The sequence below is a fragment of the Excalfactoria chinensis genome, chromosome 1 (genome assembly GCF_039878825.1).
Source record: "Excalfactoria chinensis isolate bCotChi1 chromosome 1, bCotChi1.hap2, whole genome shotgun sequence".
Classification (NCBI taxonomy): domain Eukaryota; kingdom Metazoa; phylum Chordata; class Aves; order Galliformes; family Phasianidae; genus Excalfactoria; species Excalfactoria chinensis.
In genome coordinates this window covers 57,134,612-57,152,347 of record NC_092825.1, presented here as the reverse complement: position 1 = coordinate 57,152,347, position 17,736 = coordinate 57,134,612, and the positions used below count along the sequence as shown (strand labels likewise).

At 38.9% G+C, this 17,736-nt stretch overlaps 1 protein-coding gene across 1 annotated transcript in view; it reads left to right on the top strand.

Moving 5' to 3' along the window:
- Window positions 1-17,736, top strand: part of KDM5A (lysine demethylase 5A) — a 48,337-nt gene that overhangs the window by 18,533 nt on the left and 12,068 nt on the right. The window contains exons 10-23 of the mRNA XM_072339516.1: window positions 29-187; window positions 1,612-1,793; window positions 3,287-3,449; window positions 4,225-4,344; window positions 5,255-5,449; window positions 5,565-5,746; window positions 6,011-6,135; window positions 6,354-6,504; window positions 9,960-10,077; window positions 13,237-13,592; window positions 13,966-14,104; window positions 15,051-15,230; window positions 15,491-15,652; window positions 16,775-17,326. Coding sequence (XP_072195617.1) covers window positions 29-187; window positions 1,612-1,793; window positions 3,287-3,449; window positions 4,225-4,344; window positions 5,255-5,449; window positions 5,565-5,746; window positions 6,011-6,135; window positions 6,354-6,504; window positions 9,960-10,077; window positions 13,237-13,592; window positions 13,966-14,104; window positions 15,051-15,230; window positions 15,491-15,652; window positions 16,775-17,326 — 2,784 coding nt within the window. The remainder of the gene's footprint in view (window positions 1-28; window positions 188-1,611; window positions 1,794-3,286; window positions 3,450-4,224; window positions 4,345-5,254; window positions 5,450-5,564; window positions 5,747-6,010; window positions 6,136-6,353; window positions 6,505-9,959; window positions 10,078-13,236; window positions 13,593-13,965; window positions 14,105-15,050; window positions 15,231-15,490; window positions 15,653-16,774; window positions 17,327-17,736) is intronic.

Sequence of the window (17,736 nt, the reverse complement as noted above, 5' to 3'; positions counted from 1 at the left end):
GCATACCCTTACAACATCTTGCTTTCAGATGGTTCCCACTGAGCTGGTAGAGAAGGAATTCTGGAGATTGGTGAGCAGCATAGAAGAAGATGTTATTGTAGAATATGGAGCAGATATATCATCCAAGGACTTTGGAAGTGGCTTTCCAGTGAAAGATGGCCGACGGAAGCTGATGCCGGAGGAGGAGGTGAGTAATAGAATATGCAAGCTGACCCCATTCTTTGCATGAGATTTCACAGTAAGGATTTAAGTCTGAAACCATCATGGATTTTTTTTCATGAAGGCATTAAGACTCACACTTAACATTCCTTTTGAGCAGAGCATTAATCTGATAATCTATGCTCTTTTTCCAGATCTTTGTTTCTGATTGCTAAGCTGTTTGTAATGTTTGAAGTTACACCTGTTTTGTAGCACTAAATAGGCAAAGATAATTAAATTGTTACAGTATATCCAAGTATAAGGAAACATCTGATAAGATTTTCCTTTCTTGTTTTGAGGAGTTAACTACTGAAACATAATACTTACCTCCTTAGGAGATTTGTAATAGATAAAACAGACTAATGAGATTTAACTTGTCCCTCTGACTGTGCATACTGTAAGAGTGAAAAAACTTTGATATCACATCTGTTACAGGAAAATTAGATAAAGAGCATCTGGTGAGTGTATCGCCTACTTTCCCTTGGACCCTATCGTAGAATATCCATTTTTTGTCTACATATGCGTTCAAATTCTGACAAAAGGGGAGAGTAAGGGTGTGATTTTATGGTTACACAGGATCAAACTGGTTCATACCAATCCCTGGAAAATGTTATTTTGCTCACTATTGTCTTCCATCCATGTCTGCACTTTTTGTCTTGGTGGTGCAGGGATTGTCTGTCTGCTTGCTGAGTGAGAACCGCTCATTGATCTCTTTGTATAAAAGTAATAATTAAAAAAACCAAAACAACCTCAACATCTTTCTAACCAGTTCATCTCTCTCACTGTTGTCTTTGTGTCAGTGCTGATGAAACAAAGTAGTGACGATCTGAATTTACTTTTTGTTAACACAAACTGAGTGGATTTTGAGGGAAAGGATGAATTTCTTAACTGGTGGTGCTGATTTCTGTGAAGTAAACGTAGGAATTTATTCTACTGAGGGATTTCTAAAATAATTTATGGAGATCAAGTTAAGCTACAGTGCAGTAAAACAAATCTCACACAAGAAATCTCATTATTATTTCAGCTTTTGATGTTTGCAGTCATATCCAGCTCTATGGAAGACTTCTATCTTTTATTCTTTTGCTAATGTTTCTGGTATTTTTTTCTTCTCAATAAGAAAAGCATGAAAGTTAGACATAGGATGGGATCAAAGTCTTTTGGCACTCATCCGAAGCATATGGTCTATGTATGTTGAAATACTAGGACTGGCCTTAAATGTTAGTTGTGTTAAATGCTGGCTAAAGAGTTTTGAATATTCCCTACTTTACGTGCTTCAGTGTTGCAGAATACTCTGCACTGTCTGCGGTACGAATGGATAAGCTGATTTCTTAATACTTACCTTGTCTAGACTTGGTGTCCTTATGGTCTTCTAATTTGCTCAGAATTCTCACCTTTTTTTATTTTATTTTGCAGGATTATGCACTCTCTGGCTGGAATTTGAATAACATGCCAATTCTAGAACAATCAGTCCTTGCTCACATTAATGCAGATATCTCTGGCATGAAGGTACCTTGGCTGTATGTGGGGATGTGCTTCTCCTCATTTTGCTGGCATATCGAAGACCACTGGAGTTATTCCATCAACTACCTGCATTGGTAAGAGCTCTCCTTAGCACATCTGTGTTAGTCTGCCTTGTTTACTGTTAATAAATTTGTAATATTACTTTAAAATATCTATTCACGTAGATGAGTTTTAACCAAAAATCTGTATGTGATAAGTAGCCCATTTTCTTAGCTGAACTTGGTTAAAAGAGAACACAAATGGTGCTTTAACGGTGTTGGGGTTTTTCATTAACTAATTGTGAATATTCTTGTGTTGCAAGCAATCTGGTACCACTGTAAAATTATTCTTTAGAGGCTCACATCTTTTCTAACAACTTTTTTGTTTGTTTGTTTTAAATCGAATTACAGTTCATTGGTGTGGAATGTGCTTTGTGTTTCAAAGTTGATAAGCCCCTGCTGGAAATGAAGGCTGCTGTTTAGTGGCTTATGCAGGCATCAAAACTGAAAGTTCATGAGCAGGTTTATGTTTACACAGAGTACTCCTACTTAGAATTGAAATTTCAAAGTAATTTTGACTTCCAGGACATTTCTAATACTGTTCTGGTGTTTGTTTTTTATTTGAGAAGAATCATCGTGACAGATTAATTCCTTGTGCTGCAGTCAATCTTCATGAGAGGAGACTGTGGGAAGCACTCCTTCAGAATAGGAAGTTAGTTGTCTGCTGAGTTTGATAGCCTTTGGATTGTGACTGCACATTTTTGGAGAACTGTTTGCTGAAAGATCTGGTCCACAGGCTGTGAGGGAGTATTTCATTTGTTTAGAGTTCACTTGTGGCCCTCCTCATTCTGTTGACTGGGTCAATGTGTGATGGTCTTGTGTCTGCTGGTGAATTCCAGCAGCTCAGACAGAAACTATTTCCTTGGACTTGCTAGTTCTGTCTTACCAGCAGGTGTCACTAAAGCCTGTAGGAATCATTGAGAACATTGCATTATTTCTTATCTAACTTTTGGGCTGTCTAGTAATGTTGGGGTAATTGATATTGTAACGTAGCAAGTAAATTGATTCATATATTTTAGCAGACTATTACTTGTACTTAAATAAAATACAACCGTCTGTATTATTCATTCTAGATCATTATACTACAGCTCACTTTGGTTAAGACAAGACTGGAAGGACTAGAATAAGATGTTCTGAAGTTGTTCTGTTATTGCTCTGTTTGTCACGTTTTTTCTGTGTTCTCATAATACATGTGATTAGGTATCTTCTGTCTTCAGAATCCAGTGAACTATTGGTTTTCAGTAACTGGTTATGTCTATTAGAAGGATTTATTATCACTTAGGTGTTTGATCATTTTCACTTCTGCTTATGTGGTATAATATGCCTTTTGTTTTAGACATAAGATTTCTCCAAGGTTGATTGAGTGCATGAGTACCACAGCCTATTTCTGTTAAATATGGTTTTGTGTCTACGCACAAAAAATATCTGGCTTATGCTTTTATCATCACTGGTCATGTACTTTGCAGTTGGGTGCCATCACTTGTTTCCCTCAAGTAATGCACTTGTTTTTGTGGTCTTTTTTTTGTTAGGGGAGAGCCAAAGACGTGGTATGGTGTGCCGTCTCATGCAGCAGAGCAACTGGAAGATGTGATGAAGGAGCTGGCTCCTGAGCTATTTGAATCCCAGCCTGATCTCCTTCATCAATTGGTCACTATCATGAACCCCAATGTGCTGATGGAACATGGTGTACCAGTGAGTAGTACATAAGCTTTTTATCCACTCAGTTTCATTATGTGCCAGATTTGTGTAACTCTGAAGAATTTATATGGTGGACCCCTACATCTCTAGTTCATTAGTTACAAGGTGGCTATAAAGCCTATTTTTTGAATCCTTTTCAAGCCTCACCGTGAAATTCAATTATCTTGCATCAGAAAGAGGGTGTGCCAAACTTCTTACTTAAAATGTCTTGTAGAATAAATGAATGTTGTGCTACAGTTCATTTTAATGGATAAAACCCTTCTACTGTATTTGCCCGTAAATTAGTTTTAATATCTTTTGACAGTCAAACACTGATGTTTTATAGAAGTTTCAGCTTTACAAACTGTTTTGACCAAGCATTACTGACAGAAGACCTTTAAGCAGCAGTCACTATGAATTGCTTTTTGTGTTAGGATAAATTGGTTCGTGGACAAACAGTCTGGCAAAGCAAGCCATAAACTGCTTCTAGAAGCTTTTACAGGTTGTGGTGTGGTGGGTTAAATAATGATAGTCAATAATCCTTTTTTGGAATTCATGAGGAGAATTTTAAACTGCTGGATTAGATATCTAGCTTTTATTTTTTTGAATTAACACTATAAACTGAGGATTTGTTTTAAAGAGATGGAATCAAACCTTGCTACTTAGATATGTTGACTATGGTGTTGTATAGGTAATGCAAGGGATGTTCTGTACATTCTAACTTGTGTTGCAAGTCTTTCAGTGCCTTTTTTTCTCCCCCCCCACTCCCCTTTCTCTTCACTTGTATTAGGTGTACAGAACCAATCAGTGCGCTGGCGAGTTTGTCGTGACCTTCCCTCGTGCCTATCACTCTGGATTTAACCAGGGATACAACTTTGCTGAAGCTGTGAACTTCTGCACTGCTGACTGGGTCTGCTCTTTTATATAAGTTTTCTATGTCTCCACTAGGTGACCTTTTCAAGGAGAACGTTACTTATTTCTTATCTGGTGTAATCTTCTATGTCTCACAGTGTGTTTTATGTTTGTAGTTCCTGGAACAACTGTGAGACTGTTGTTAATTTCCATTGCTGAAAATGATTTTGGTGTCCACACAATTTAAACAACTTCAAAATGAAGCTTTCACATGTGGTCTTCCTTTCCAAATATCGATCTTGCAGTACTTCAGCTAGTTTTTCTCTAATGCATCTTCCTGGATTTCATATAGATTATTGTACTGTTTTGAATAGCTGTTGTCATTTGAGTTTGGAGTTAGACATAGAACTCTTGTCCTTTTGTGTCAGATCACTGCATTTTTTTAATCGTGTTACTCCATATTCTAATAGACATGACTCACCAGAACGTAACTTATATGGATTCCTCACTAAGTTGTTAAAAGTGTGCCTTAGCACTATTCAGAGTTTATGGTTGAAAGATAGGATCTCATCTGTAGTTTAACTTCCAGAATTTCTTCATTTATGAGGTAAATTGTCTGTGGACTTCTCAGATTTTTTTTTCTTCTATGCTTATGATATATTCTGTGTGTAGCCCCTGGGAAGACTCCTATTCTTACACTAGGCAAAATGTAACTCGGAAGTGCATAGAAAATTGGTCGAGTAATGCTTTCTTTGTGTGCTTTAGAAGACACAAAATGATTGATACTGGCTTTGGTTAACTTCAGTCCAAACATGGTTATTTCTAGATGGCAGTGCGTCTCACTTCTTCCCCATAATTTTTCTGTTTTTCAGTCTGTCTTTCCCCAGATTTTGTGAAAGAAAGTGGGTGGTGAGAGATTGTCTCAAAATGTTTTGTCTCTAAATGATCAATGACAATGATTTTTGTAGCTTCCAATTGGACGTCAGTGTGTGAGTCACTACCGAAGGCTTGGGCGACATTGCGTTTTCTCCCATGAAGAACTGATCTTTAAGATGGCTGCAGATCCGGAGTGCTTAGATGTTGGACTGGCTGCCATGGTCTGCAAGGAGATGACACTAATGATAGAGGAAGAAACACGCTTAAGGGAAACTGTTGTACAGATGGTAAGTAATGAAAGATAACTCTTTTACTCTCAAAAGAAATTTTGCTCCCCTCCCCTTTCCTCTCTGCTTTGCCTGGACTAGAGTTTTTAACAGGTGTCCAATTTTCTTTTTAAAGGGAGTGTTAATGTCTGAAGAAGAGGTGTTTGAATTGGTTCCAGATGATGAACGTCAGTGCACAGCTTGCAGAACAACGTGCTTCTTGTCAGCTCTTACATGTTCCTGTAATCCTGAGCGCTTGGTCTGCCTATACCACCCATCTGATTTATGTCCGTGCCCCATGCAGAACAAGTGTTTAAGGTATGCCAGTAGTTAGTTATTTTTCCCTTTCCAGATCAATAGTGTCTTGAAGACTGATTGCCAAATATCACATTTGGCCACTCTCTTCCTTTATTTAAGGAGTGCCTTTAACCCTCTTTGTTTGATTCTTGGGTTCAAGGCAGAGGTTATTACACGTGTTCTGTCCTGACCTTATTTTAACTGGGAATCCTCAACAGTAAGCAGTATCCTAGGGTATTGTGTAAGCATTAATACTCTTGCTTTATTTTTCTCTCATATCTCCAGGTACCGGTATCCACTAGAAGACCTTCCATCTTTGCTGTATGGAGTGAAAGTTAGAGCACAGTCTTATGACACTTGGGTCAGTAGAGTTACAGAGGCTCTGTCTGCCAACCTCAACCACAAAAAAGGTTAGACTTCCATTCTTTGTTGAAGGAGCTGAAAGGCATCCTACTTACTCTCTGATTTAGTGAGACAAAACTCTGTAGTGTTTAGTGAAAAAAGAAATGAGAAACTCATCTTTGTGCGTTTGAAATTAAACTAGCCTGTTGGAACCTTGATGTAAAGGTTTGGCAGCAGTCTAAAATGTCTTTTGTTTCTACATTCAAACTATATGCTGTTATTACAGATGTAATTGAGCTGAGAGTGATGTTGGAAGATGCTGAAGACAGAAAATATCCAGAAAATGATCTCTTCCGTAAGCTTAGAGATGCTGTGAAAGAAGCAGAGACCTGTGCTTCTGTGGCACAGCTGCTTCTGAGCAAAAAACAAAAACACAGGTAGGTAGGACAGATTTATTTACTTACTTTTCTACAGTTTTTATCTATTTTATTACTTGGTAGGACCTGGAAATGTAAGAAAACTGAGTTCTCACTGTCTACTGATTACTTCTAGTGTTTGCGTTTAGTGCTGTTGACTCATTGGGAGACTGAGGAGACATACAGTTATAGCAAAGGCCCAAAAACCAGACTTGGATTGCATTAAACATACTGTTCTGAGCTGTCTTATGTACTGAAATGTGAAATCCGTTGGAAAAATTGTTTGATCTTTGATCAGGCATTGGTTTGAATGTATGGGAGAGTTGTAGGAAAAGACAGCTGGAGGAAAAAAACGCAGTGAAAGTAAGTCTTGACATGAATGTTTGTATTTTAGTCAGCATGGCTAAGTATATAGCTTAAATAAAAAATGAGTTGATAAAACTGCTTTAGGGAAGAAAGTCTGTTAAAGCATTGTACTGCAAAGCCAAGTGCATGAAAACTAGAGAACAGCAATTATGGTTGGTGAGGCAAGCTTAGTTACATCTTCTGGTACAGCATTCCTCAAAAACTCTTGATTTTTGCCAGCTGCTTACAAGTAAATTGCAGAATGCATTGTGATGCTGGTGGAATTACTGAAAGACTAAGAGGAAATGTCTTGCCAGCAATGATGAGGAAGATGGGATCATGAGGAGCAAAGCAGTGCAGAGAGCAAAAATTGAGTCTGTAGCTGAAGCCAGTTTTTTACTTCTTGACAAGGACCATGCAAAGCAGTGATGTGTGACTGAACAGTAGTGGCTTTTCTTGGTATCTTCTGGCTTCCTTAACTCTTTGTATTGCCTACCTTGCTTATGACCTTCTGAATGTTGTTCTGTCCCCTGGCACTACCTCAGCATTCTCCTTTTTGTATTCACTGTTTTTGGTGTTAAGCTTAAGGTTTCTGTAAGGAATGGGCTGAAAAGTAAAATAGTTAGCTAGTTGTAGTACCCTGCTTTCCTACACAGGACAAAATGCGGAGTTCAACTGCAAGCCATGATGATGAAATTTTATACCATAGATCCAATTACACTTCTCAACAGACATGCCTTAAGTTAATTAGTGAATTTCTGGGGTTTTCTCACAAAGTGGAAGAGGGAGACAGAACTGACAACTTTCAATGATGTATCTGAAGAAGTTAATCAAATCCCATGGGGGCAAAGAAAGAAACTTGTGTATTCTAAGATCTGTTGTGTGCTAAATCATAATATGATAGAAAATGGAGGCTTGACAATTTTTCAGAAGCAAAGATTTTTATCTCCTCCTTAAACAGTGCTAGGAAATTTAAGTCAGAAATCACCTTCAGTTTGTTCTTTAGCACTTGTATTCACATTTAATACTATGAGAGGGATCACATTTACACTAAGGATTAAGTCTGAAATACATTAAAAATGAGTGCTGAAACAGAACAATTTAGCAGAAAAAGCAGCAATAAATTTGTGATCCAACTGTAGCTAACAACACCACACCTATTTGTTTTGTTTTACATATGATCAGACGACGTAGAACAGTGGAGATGGCTTCAGTGTACCCACGTTTTCTCTCCTCCTTATTAATCCTGAAAATTATGAGTTTTTACAGGCAGGGACAGGTGAATGGTATGGCACACTGTGCTGTGGCAGTCTACAGCTGCTCTAGGGTTGGAGTGCCTAGGGTGGGTCCAAGTGCAGCTACCATCCTCCCTTCTCACTGACTGTCATAGCAAATCAAAGTCTGCAGTATACTTTTTTTTTCCTCTGTGTCTTTTACATAGCGTAATTATATTTGATGATTCATCTATGTTTAAGTCCACAGGATGAAAGATTTAGTTTTTATTTAATGTGATAAAATGTACACTGATCAGCAGGGAACAGTGTTTAAAATCTGTCCTGCTCATGAGATTGCTGTGCCTGCAGTGATTTTTATACCAAATATTTCATTAGTGCAGTGCCACTTAACTCTTTTCCTGCATTTAGTGGACTTCCCATACTTGCTTCTGGTGGTACTTAATGGAAGTGTCTTTGCAGGATACATCCTACACAGTAGCAGTCTTTTTCTTTTGCAAGTTTCAGTGGTTCTCTGCCTGCAAGTGAGACAGCTCTAGCAAACAAGATTTATTTTCACAGCTTGTTACTGTTGTATATCAGAGACCTCTTGCCAGTGCCTGTCGTGGTCGTTAACTGCTTGAGCAAGTACAGATCTTCACATGGCTCTTGTGAATGGTCCTGTCTGTCAAATTGATCAGAAACGGAGGATAACTGCTGAAGTCCATTCCTTAGAAATGGGTTCCCCTATCAATTTAAAGATAGAGAGCTAGCACTACCTTTTTTCCTTTAAATATTTCTGCCCCTGTGGTTTCCTCCATATTATTTTCAACATTGCTCTGTTTCTTGATCAAAATCTAAAGTAGTGACAGAGGTTCCTCAGGACCTGTGGCACTGGTGCCACTGATGGTGATTAACTTCATACCCATTGCTTCCTGAGGCGGTTCTCGGTTCCCACAGATTTGTTACCATGGTTTGAACCAGTATCCTTGTATGTAGGTAGATATGTCCCTTATTAGCAGTGCTGAGGTGCTTATTTGAGATATCATATTTGAAATATCAAGACCACTGATACTTCTTCAGTTTCTGTATTTTCGGAAGCGGCTTCTATGTTTGAATAGTGAGCTTCTTGGTTTTTGTTTTTTATCATATTCTTGTCCATGTGATGTAGACTCTTAGGAAAACAGTTTCTTAGGAAAACTGTGTCTTCCAGTACATGAAAGATCTACAAGATCTTGTGCTTCAGAGCAGTCTTGCTTTTTGTTTCTATTTCCATAAATTCCCGTCTTTGTTCCTTTTACCCGTGTCTGATCAGCCTTAGTAAGTTTTGGAAGTAGTTCCCCCTTTTATTTCCTTTTCTTTCTCTTTAGTCACATTTGAGGCATCTTGTATGACTTTGTATTTGAGTGCTTGAAACTGTATGGTTTGTGTAGCTATGTGTAGTTTGTGCAGTGTTTCTTTACCTGTTTCAACCCCTACTATTTTGTACCTAATCCATTCGCTTAAATGAGGAGCAACTGGAATTCTGTCAGCCTTGCTTGTCCTGGCCAGGATACGGAGCTGCGGCCAATATTTTACCTAAAATAATCTCAGGTTTTTGAAGAATTAAGTGTTTCTACTGGAAAAAAAGAAACAACACACACACACAAAAAAACCCTGAACTCTTCATGCTACTTTTGTTTGTCTAGTTGGAGGAAACCCAATTTGAAAGTCAAAGAGTAGGGTAAATTCTCTTTATTGCTGGGAGTTTACATTAAATCTAGTTTTCGAGAGTTTTTAATTCTTAAGGAGGACGGTTTTTTTGTTTGGCCTTCTTCCTTGGCGTTCTCAATGGATATTGATACACTTCTGTTACTGGGAGTAAACACGTGTCATCATTATTGTGTCTTTCATATAATGTTTCCTTGTTCATTCATACAGCAGACAGAGCCAAGACAGTGGAAGGACACGGACCAAGCTGACAATGGAGGAGCTGAAAGCATTTGTACATCAGTTATTTAGCTTGCCCTGTGTTATCAGCCAGGCCCGACAAGTAAAGGTAGGTTTACATCTGTTCCTTGGATATGCTGTGTTGTGTTTTGTTTTTTTTTTCCTGGACTTCTTTTTGTGTGTTAGTTTTGGTTTTCATATCTTGTGTATTTTGTATGTGTGTTTTGTTTGGTAGCTTTTTGTTAGTTTGTTTTAACATAATATTGCCTGGTGTACAGGGCTTCAGCTTTTACTGTAAAGCGGGTAGCTGCTTCATAGTGATATTTGTGGTCTCAAGAAGGAAAATACTGATCTAGATGAATCCAGAGTATTTTCTTACTTTAAGTAATCTTACTGTCGTCCAATATTGAAGTTTTGCTGATTACATGTTGCTATCTACCCACGATGGGATTAATGGTAACATGTAATTCCTGCTCACTTGCAAGCACATGTCTTAGTGGGCAAGGATGGTGTTTGTACTGCAATAGTGTGCTCATGTAGTCATAACAGCTTAATATATAGGGCTCAATGTTGTTGCCTAAGCATGGATGTCTAGTGCCCTGAGTGGCTCAGACCTGTGCCATCTGGCCTTCATTCCCATTTTGAAAGAATACCGTAGATTTTGTGTGGCTGTCTCAGACTGGGTTGTAGTGTATGACAGACAGCATTTAGGCTGCTAAAGCGAAGTGTTTTATGTGCATATACATACACTTTTCAAGATGCCTGTTAGATGGATGCAGTCAGATGTGGTGGTTTCATGGTTAAATCAAGAGAAAAGATCACTTCTATCTGTCACTGACCGAGCAGCCCAATTTTATCTCAGTGAAACTAGTTGCTTTTATTCCAGCACCATTAAAGCTATCTATAGCGGTGACATTTCCTGTTAAATCCTACCCTTCGTATGTTTTTGCAGAAGCTTCATAAGACTATATTGGTGTGTTTCTTTAGTAGAGCATGAAGGCAGTAGTACGTTGGTAATTTTACACTTGAATCTGTAAATCTTTCCAGCCTTTACTTTCCAGGTTTCAGTCCCCTTAATCTGTATGCATGGCCTGTATTTCTTCTTCTTCATGCGTTTCTTTGCACCTGTCTTTGAGTGAATCTAGGCTAATAAGTGATCCAGATCATACTGATTCCCCCGGCTGCCATTATCGTTTATCACTCTGGCAGTTTGTATTAGAGCAGGAGTTTTCAGCGGTAATCTTAATTTGTTTCTGTATCCCTGATAAAATGTTAAATACTGTTTGGCCTGCTAACCAACCTCCAAGAAAACTCTTCAGGAATCCTTAGGAAATATTTCTTTCCATTTTGAGAAAATGTTCCAAATGTAGCTCTTGATGTATGTCAACCATTTATTAACTCGTGTTTTCTGTTGATACAGTTTTAAGAAGAATGTTGTATACTGCTAAATTGAGGTCCTAAAGTTCTAAACGTCACCATATGTGCAGCTACCTCTCTAAGCAAACACATAGTAGAGGGATTTAATATTGGGCTTTCTTCCCATCTATATGATGTTGGCACGTTGTTGTTGAAAACAATTACCTTCTGTAAACTCTCTAGGACTGCAGGATACAGATTATCCAGGCCTGTTGACTGTAATTTTTATCCTTTTAAGATGTTCTTAAACGTGTTTCCCAGCAGTTAATTGAGTGGAAAGTGTATGATAGGAAGATCTTTCCAAATATTTACTAAGTGTTTTCTTTTCTGCCTCATGAAATTTTATCATCATATATTAATGGACCTGTGAGACTCTTAAGAGTTCATTGATTCTAGTGCATTTGATTCTAATGTGTTTAAAACCTGCTTCAAATTAAGGCACAGTCCATAGATGACAGAGCTGAAACATCTTTTAGATTCTTTGTCGGTTTCCTGGTTGCTTATTATATACCAGTTTTTTTCTGTGGCATCTATTTTCTGGGTGAATTAAGACTTTTTGGTCATATAATAAACTCTTAACAGTTTTGATTTATAATTTGTCAAAATATTTTCTCGCAGCTGCGATGGTGTTTTAGCCTTAGAAAACAAATTGTGTTGAATTACACTGTGTGCATGTGTAAGTTCCTGAGGCTTCAGCAGTTTCTAACTAGTAAAATTGATAAATCTCACAGTCCTACTGGTTAAAATCATAGTCTTAGTTCTTGAATGAGGTCAGATGATGATCACTTAAACCTGTGTACTTGTACTCACTAACTTTGAGTGTGGTTTATGAATGTGATTACCCATCATCCAATCTAATTCATTATGATGGGTATTTTCTAACACAATAGGCTTGATAATTACTAGACTGTCACAATTTACTATTGTTACTATGAAGTGTTCAGCATCTGTTTCCAATATTAAAAACCCTGTAATGCCAATCATGTCTATTTTGTAAATGACTTTGGTTTCTAGGTGGTCATGAAAAGCAACATCAGACAAGAAGGGCAGTAAGCATACGTGTAGGAGATGAAGGTTTTGTTTCTCACTGTGGCCGCTGACTTGCCATCAGTAGCATCTAACCTTTTTTTTAAGAGATTCAGGAGTGAATCAGTCAAGTATACAGGTTGAATGTCCTTGAATAAATCTCCCATGGAGATATTCGCCTGTCTGATCTTTTCATTTAACTGCAGTTTCGAAACATGGGAATATGAATGAGTACAGCAGTGTGGTTAGATCTTTTGTGAAATTCTCCTGTCATTGGAGGGTTTTGCATTTTCATATTATTTTCAGTTTTTAAGCTAAAATCCTGTTGTGTTTTGGTAGTGAAAATGCTTTAGAAAACGATAGTTGCAAACTTGACTATTGTTCTTTTAAAGCTCCTTTAACTCTGGTTCGTTCTTTTCCCTTAGCATGTTGTGTTCTGTTATGTGTTGTCAGTATCAGCGTAATGCCTCCAACAGCTAATTAAAAAGATGACATCTTTGAAGAAGTCTCTCCTCAACCCACTGCTTTAAAATAAGCATTGTCTGGGCAGTCTGTAATACCTTGGTTTTGTTGGGATCCATTGTTGGTTGCAGCTGTGTTATTTTAGTTGCAGATTTTGTTATAACTGATATGTGTAATAAATAGTCCCTATGTCAGACTCACTAGTTCTGATAAAACAGTTGGCACTGTGTATAGAAACTTTGACTGACAATGTGATGATCACATACAAACTCACATCTGACTCATCCTACAGCCAACTTTGTTTTGATTCTATGGAATCAAACAATGTTTTTTTCAAAACACTTTTCACTATATGTTACTCCAGAATCTACTTGATGATGTGGAAGAGTTTCATGAACGTGCTCAAGAAGCTATGATGGATGAGGTCCCAGACTCATCCAAGCTGCAAGAGTTGATAGACATGGGCTCTGGTCTTTATGTAGAACTTCCTGAACTACCAAGGCTGAAGCAGGAACTGCAGCAGGCACGGTGGCTGGATGAGGTGAGATCCACCCTTTTGGATCCCCAGAGGGTCACCCTAGATATGATGAAGAAGCTGATCGACTCAGGTGTGGGCTTGGCACCACATCATGCTGTAGAGAAAGCCATGGCTGAGCTTCAGGAGTTACTCACAGTTTCGGAGAGGTGGGAGGAGAAAGCCAAGGTCTGCCTGCAGGCCAGGTGAGTGTTCCTCAGCCTTTGTCATTGCCAGAGAACTGGGTTTGAGGTTCTTGATAAGTTACAGAAGGTCTGATTCCCTTTTGTGTTATGCAGTGGCTAGAAGGTGTGAGCAAACAAAATAAAAATGCTCAGTATGGTACACGGCACCTTCTTTAATGTTAAGGAATTTTGATGCTGTGCTCTTTTGATGGACTTCAGATGACCAAGTTCAGCTTTCTGACCTTCGCTGTTTCTTGGTATCCAGTAGCACCCTCCAAGAATATCCTATGCTGCTACGCATAGTGATGAAGTCTCATCATCAGCCTGTCAAATCTGTGGCTTTAGATGGCTGGCATTGGTGTTTTGTTTTCTTTTTTTTTTTTTTTAACTCTAGACCACGCCAAAGTATGATGGCTTTGGAGAGCATCGTGAACGAAGCAAAGAACATCCCCGCTTACCTGCCCAATGTGCTGGCACTGAAAGAAGCCCTGCAGCGGGCTAGAGACTGGACAGCCAAAGTGGAGGCCATTCAGGTAGGGGTTACAGCAAGAACAGAACTCTTCTGTTTGCATCATTTGTTTAGACATGTTCTTTATTCTTAGCCCCCCCTACCCACAGGTATGATCTGAACGGATTCCTGTTCTTGTTGAATGTACTTGTCATAGATTATGTGCTTGAATTCCTTTTCTTCTTTTTGTACAACTGTCTCCCCATTCACTCTTCCATTTTTACATCCCTTCCTCTTGCCCGTTTCTTAATAGATGTAAAAACTGACAATTTTGTTATGATACAAATGTAACTCTAGAGGGCAGTATTTATTATTACTGTTTGATGCACTATCACTGGAGATACTTGCTGCAGTGAAGAATGCTCTCCTCAAAGGTCTTTAGTTTTGGAGTTGGCAATGGGAATATTTTGTTTTTCTCTCCACAGTGTGTTGAATTCTTTTTCTTTGTCTAAGATGTAACAGCACTGATAGCTGTAATGTTTTTGTCTGAAATACATTGAAGTTAGTTATTAGCTCAGTAGAGCCCCCTTTTCTGTTGCCCTGCTCAGACAATATGGACTGAAATTGATGTGGTTTCTGTGATATTCACAGTATTATTAATCTCTGGATTGCAGTTGCTTTTCTTGTATCAAGTATTTATTGAGAACTGAAGTGAGAATCTCAATTGACTTCACGTCAGCCCCTGTAGAACTCTCAGATATGTAGCTTGCTGTTGAGCAGGTAGGATTTAAGACTGCCAGCTAAAAATGGAACGTCTTACTCCCTAAGCCAGTTGACCACATCAGAATAGATGTTAAAGTAGAAACTGTATGAGAGAAAGTTTTAAAAACAGCAGTGAGATTGAAACCCTGCTCTTCTTTCCATTCAGTTCCTGTTTTTGTCACTGACTGGGATAGTATATGGCTTGAAATCAAACTGTCCGCTGACACAGCGTTGCAATATTTGACTCAGGGAATTTTCTTTTACCCCAGAATGGGAACAACTATGCCTACCTGGAGCAACTGGAGAGCTTGTCTGCCAAAGGCCGCCCAATACCAGTGCGCCTTGATGCCTTGCCACAACTGGAGTCACAGGTAGCAGCTGCACGGGCTTGGAGAGAGCGCACAGGAAGGACCTTCCTGAAGAAGAACTCAAGCTACAGTCTGTTACAGGTAAGCAGCGAAAGTACAGAGTCAAACTTCAGAAATGGATCTTGATGCTTTTCTGCTGTCTGGAAGGCACAATAGATTATCGAATTCCATTTGGTAATAGAACATAATAAGCTTCTGCTGAACTCAGATGAAAAGAACAAAAAATATAAGTCTGTGTTTGGCCAGTCTTGTTTTGTGTATAAACCTCAACTGTTGCTTTTTAGGAAACAGATTAAACCCCTAATTCTTGGGAGTGACAGTGTAAGTTTTCTTGGTTACAGGTTCTGAGCCCTCGCACTGATATTGGTGTTTATGGAAGCAGTAAGAATAGACGGAAGAGGGCAAAGGAGTTGATGGAGAAGGAGAAGGAAAAAGATCTCGATTTGGAATCCCTGAGTGAGCTGGAGGATGGGCTGGAGGAGGCCAGGGACACTGCAGCTGTGGTAAGGAGCAATGAAAGGTAGTGTCTCCTGATACGTGGATTTAATATGTCTCTAGTTTGTGTAAAAATCTTACGGGATATCTGATAAATATCTAATAATATTGGCACAGTAATATAGCTATAGTAATATAGCAGTGAAAGTAGAGGGAAGCACAGTTCAACAAATAAGAACAAGTGTATAATATGTATCTGGCTATGTAAATGACTTAAATGCTCCTGGTCTAATAATGTGTGGCTGTTCTTCTAATATTCTGACAGGATTTCAGTACATGCAAGATGAGATGCAGTTCTTAAGCAGTACCCAGCACACTACTATTGGTTAAATTTATGCAGTATACTTAGTTGAAGTAAATCCTATTTCAAATTGTTTTGGCAATTGCTCCTTTGATTCTTAAGATTTGATGGTAATGGTTTGCTGACACGAGTCAACAGATTTTAAAAGTGTATTCTAAATTTGCTGACCTTAGACCTTGCCTGCCGTGCTGTAGAAAGTCTTTTTATTTGAGCATTGTCCTTCCTTGTTCCTACGTGAAGAATATCCGAGGGCTATCTGTAAGGCTTCGTCCTGGAAACTGGGTAGGAAACAGTGTTACGTTTGTTCTTCTTTGTTGGGAGGATATTGATGCAACTTATCAGAAGAACTTGTCGTCATCTGGCTGCCCTTCCTCCACAAACAAAGAAAATACATGCAGAATATTTAATATGGCTTGTATACAACCAATTTTATCTTACTATGCTTCATTATATTTATTTGAGTAGAGACACTGAGGAAATAGGAGTTGCTTCAGGAAGATAAACTGTCACTTTGAATTTCCTTCTGCTGTCAGCATTTAAACAATACCTGTTTCTCTTCTGTTCTTATAATGGATTTAATTATGAATTTCAGATTTTTTTTTAAACAGAGAACATTAATATTTGTACGGTGGTTCTGTCAGGGGGACATAGAGGATCAGGATGTAATTGAGGAGGCATTGTAACTGAAGTTTTAAATGGGTCGCACAATCTCATAATTTTGGGCTAGTTTTACTAAGATCTCCTGATGTTTCTTTCCTTTTCTGTGTTGCTAATAAAAAGTGATCTCTTCTAGGTGTGAAGGTCATGAACTGTTTCTGTCTTTGGATAGGTGGCCATATTCAAGGAGCGGGAACAGAAGGAGATTGAAGCCATGCACACTCTCAGAGCAGCTAACCTGGCCAAGATGACTATGGTGGATCGTATAGAAGAAGTCAAATTCTGTGTCTGCCGCAAGACAGCTAGTGGATTCATGCTACAGTGTGAGCTGTGCAAAGACTGGTTCCATAGCGGCTGCGTGCCTCTCCCCAAAACAAGTTCTCAGAAGAAGGGCTCAAGTTGGCAGGCCAAAGAAGTGAAGTTTTTGTGTCCGCTTTGCATGCGTTCTCGAAGGCCACGTCTCGAGACAATACTGTCTCTGCTGGTGTCCCTGCAGAAGCTGCCTGTACGGCTACCAGAAGGGGAGGCATTGCAGTGCTTGACAGAACGTGCCATGAGTTGGCAGGATCGAGCACGACAAGCTTTGGCTACTGATGAGTTGTCTTCTGCTTTGGCTAAGCTTTCTGTGCTAAGCCAGCGAATGGTGGAGCAGGCAGCACGGGAGAAAACAGAGAAAATAATCAGTGCAGAGCTACAGAAGGCAGCAGCCAACCCAGATCTGCAGGTAGGGGTGTGAATGTCTTATGCACTGTGCTGGTCATTCTTCACTGTGTCAAAATTCCTTACCTTTCTTAGAGAAGCTTGGTGGGGAGAGAGCAGTTAGGCTGAGAATTCTAATGTTTAGGCAGCTGTTAATTTCAGGTCCTTACAACAGGTCTACTGTTTTGAACTCATTGTCAGTAGCAACTGTTGAAGCATAAGGGATGCTGGTTCAAATGCTGCAGCCAGCTAATGGCCTGAGGATTTTTGAAGCAGTGGCTACTTCGGTGTCAAAGTTTCATCTACCTCTGTCAAAATCAAAAGTATCTGTATTTATAAGTTCTAATGGATTTCATTCTTGGGATTTTGATATCTTAGGAAACTTTATCAAGGACTATAGGGAATCACTGGTACTTTTTGTGGTTGGCTTGCTCA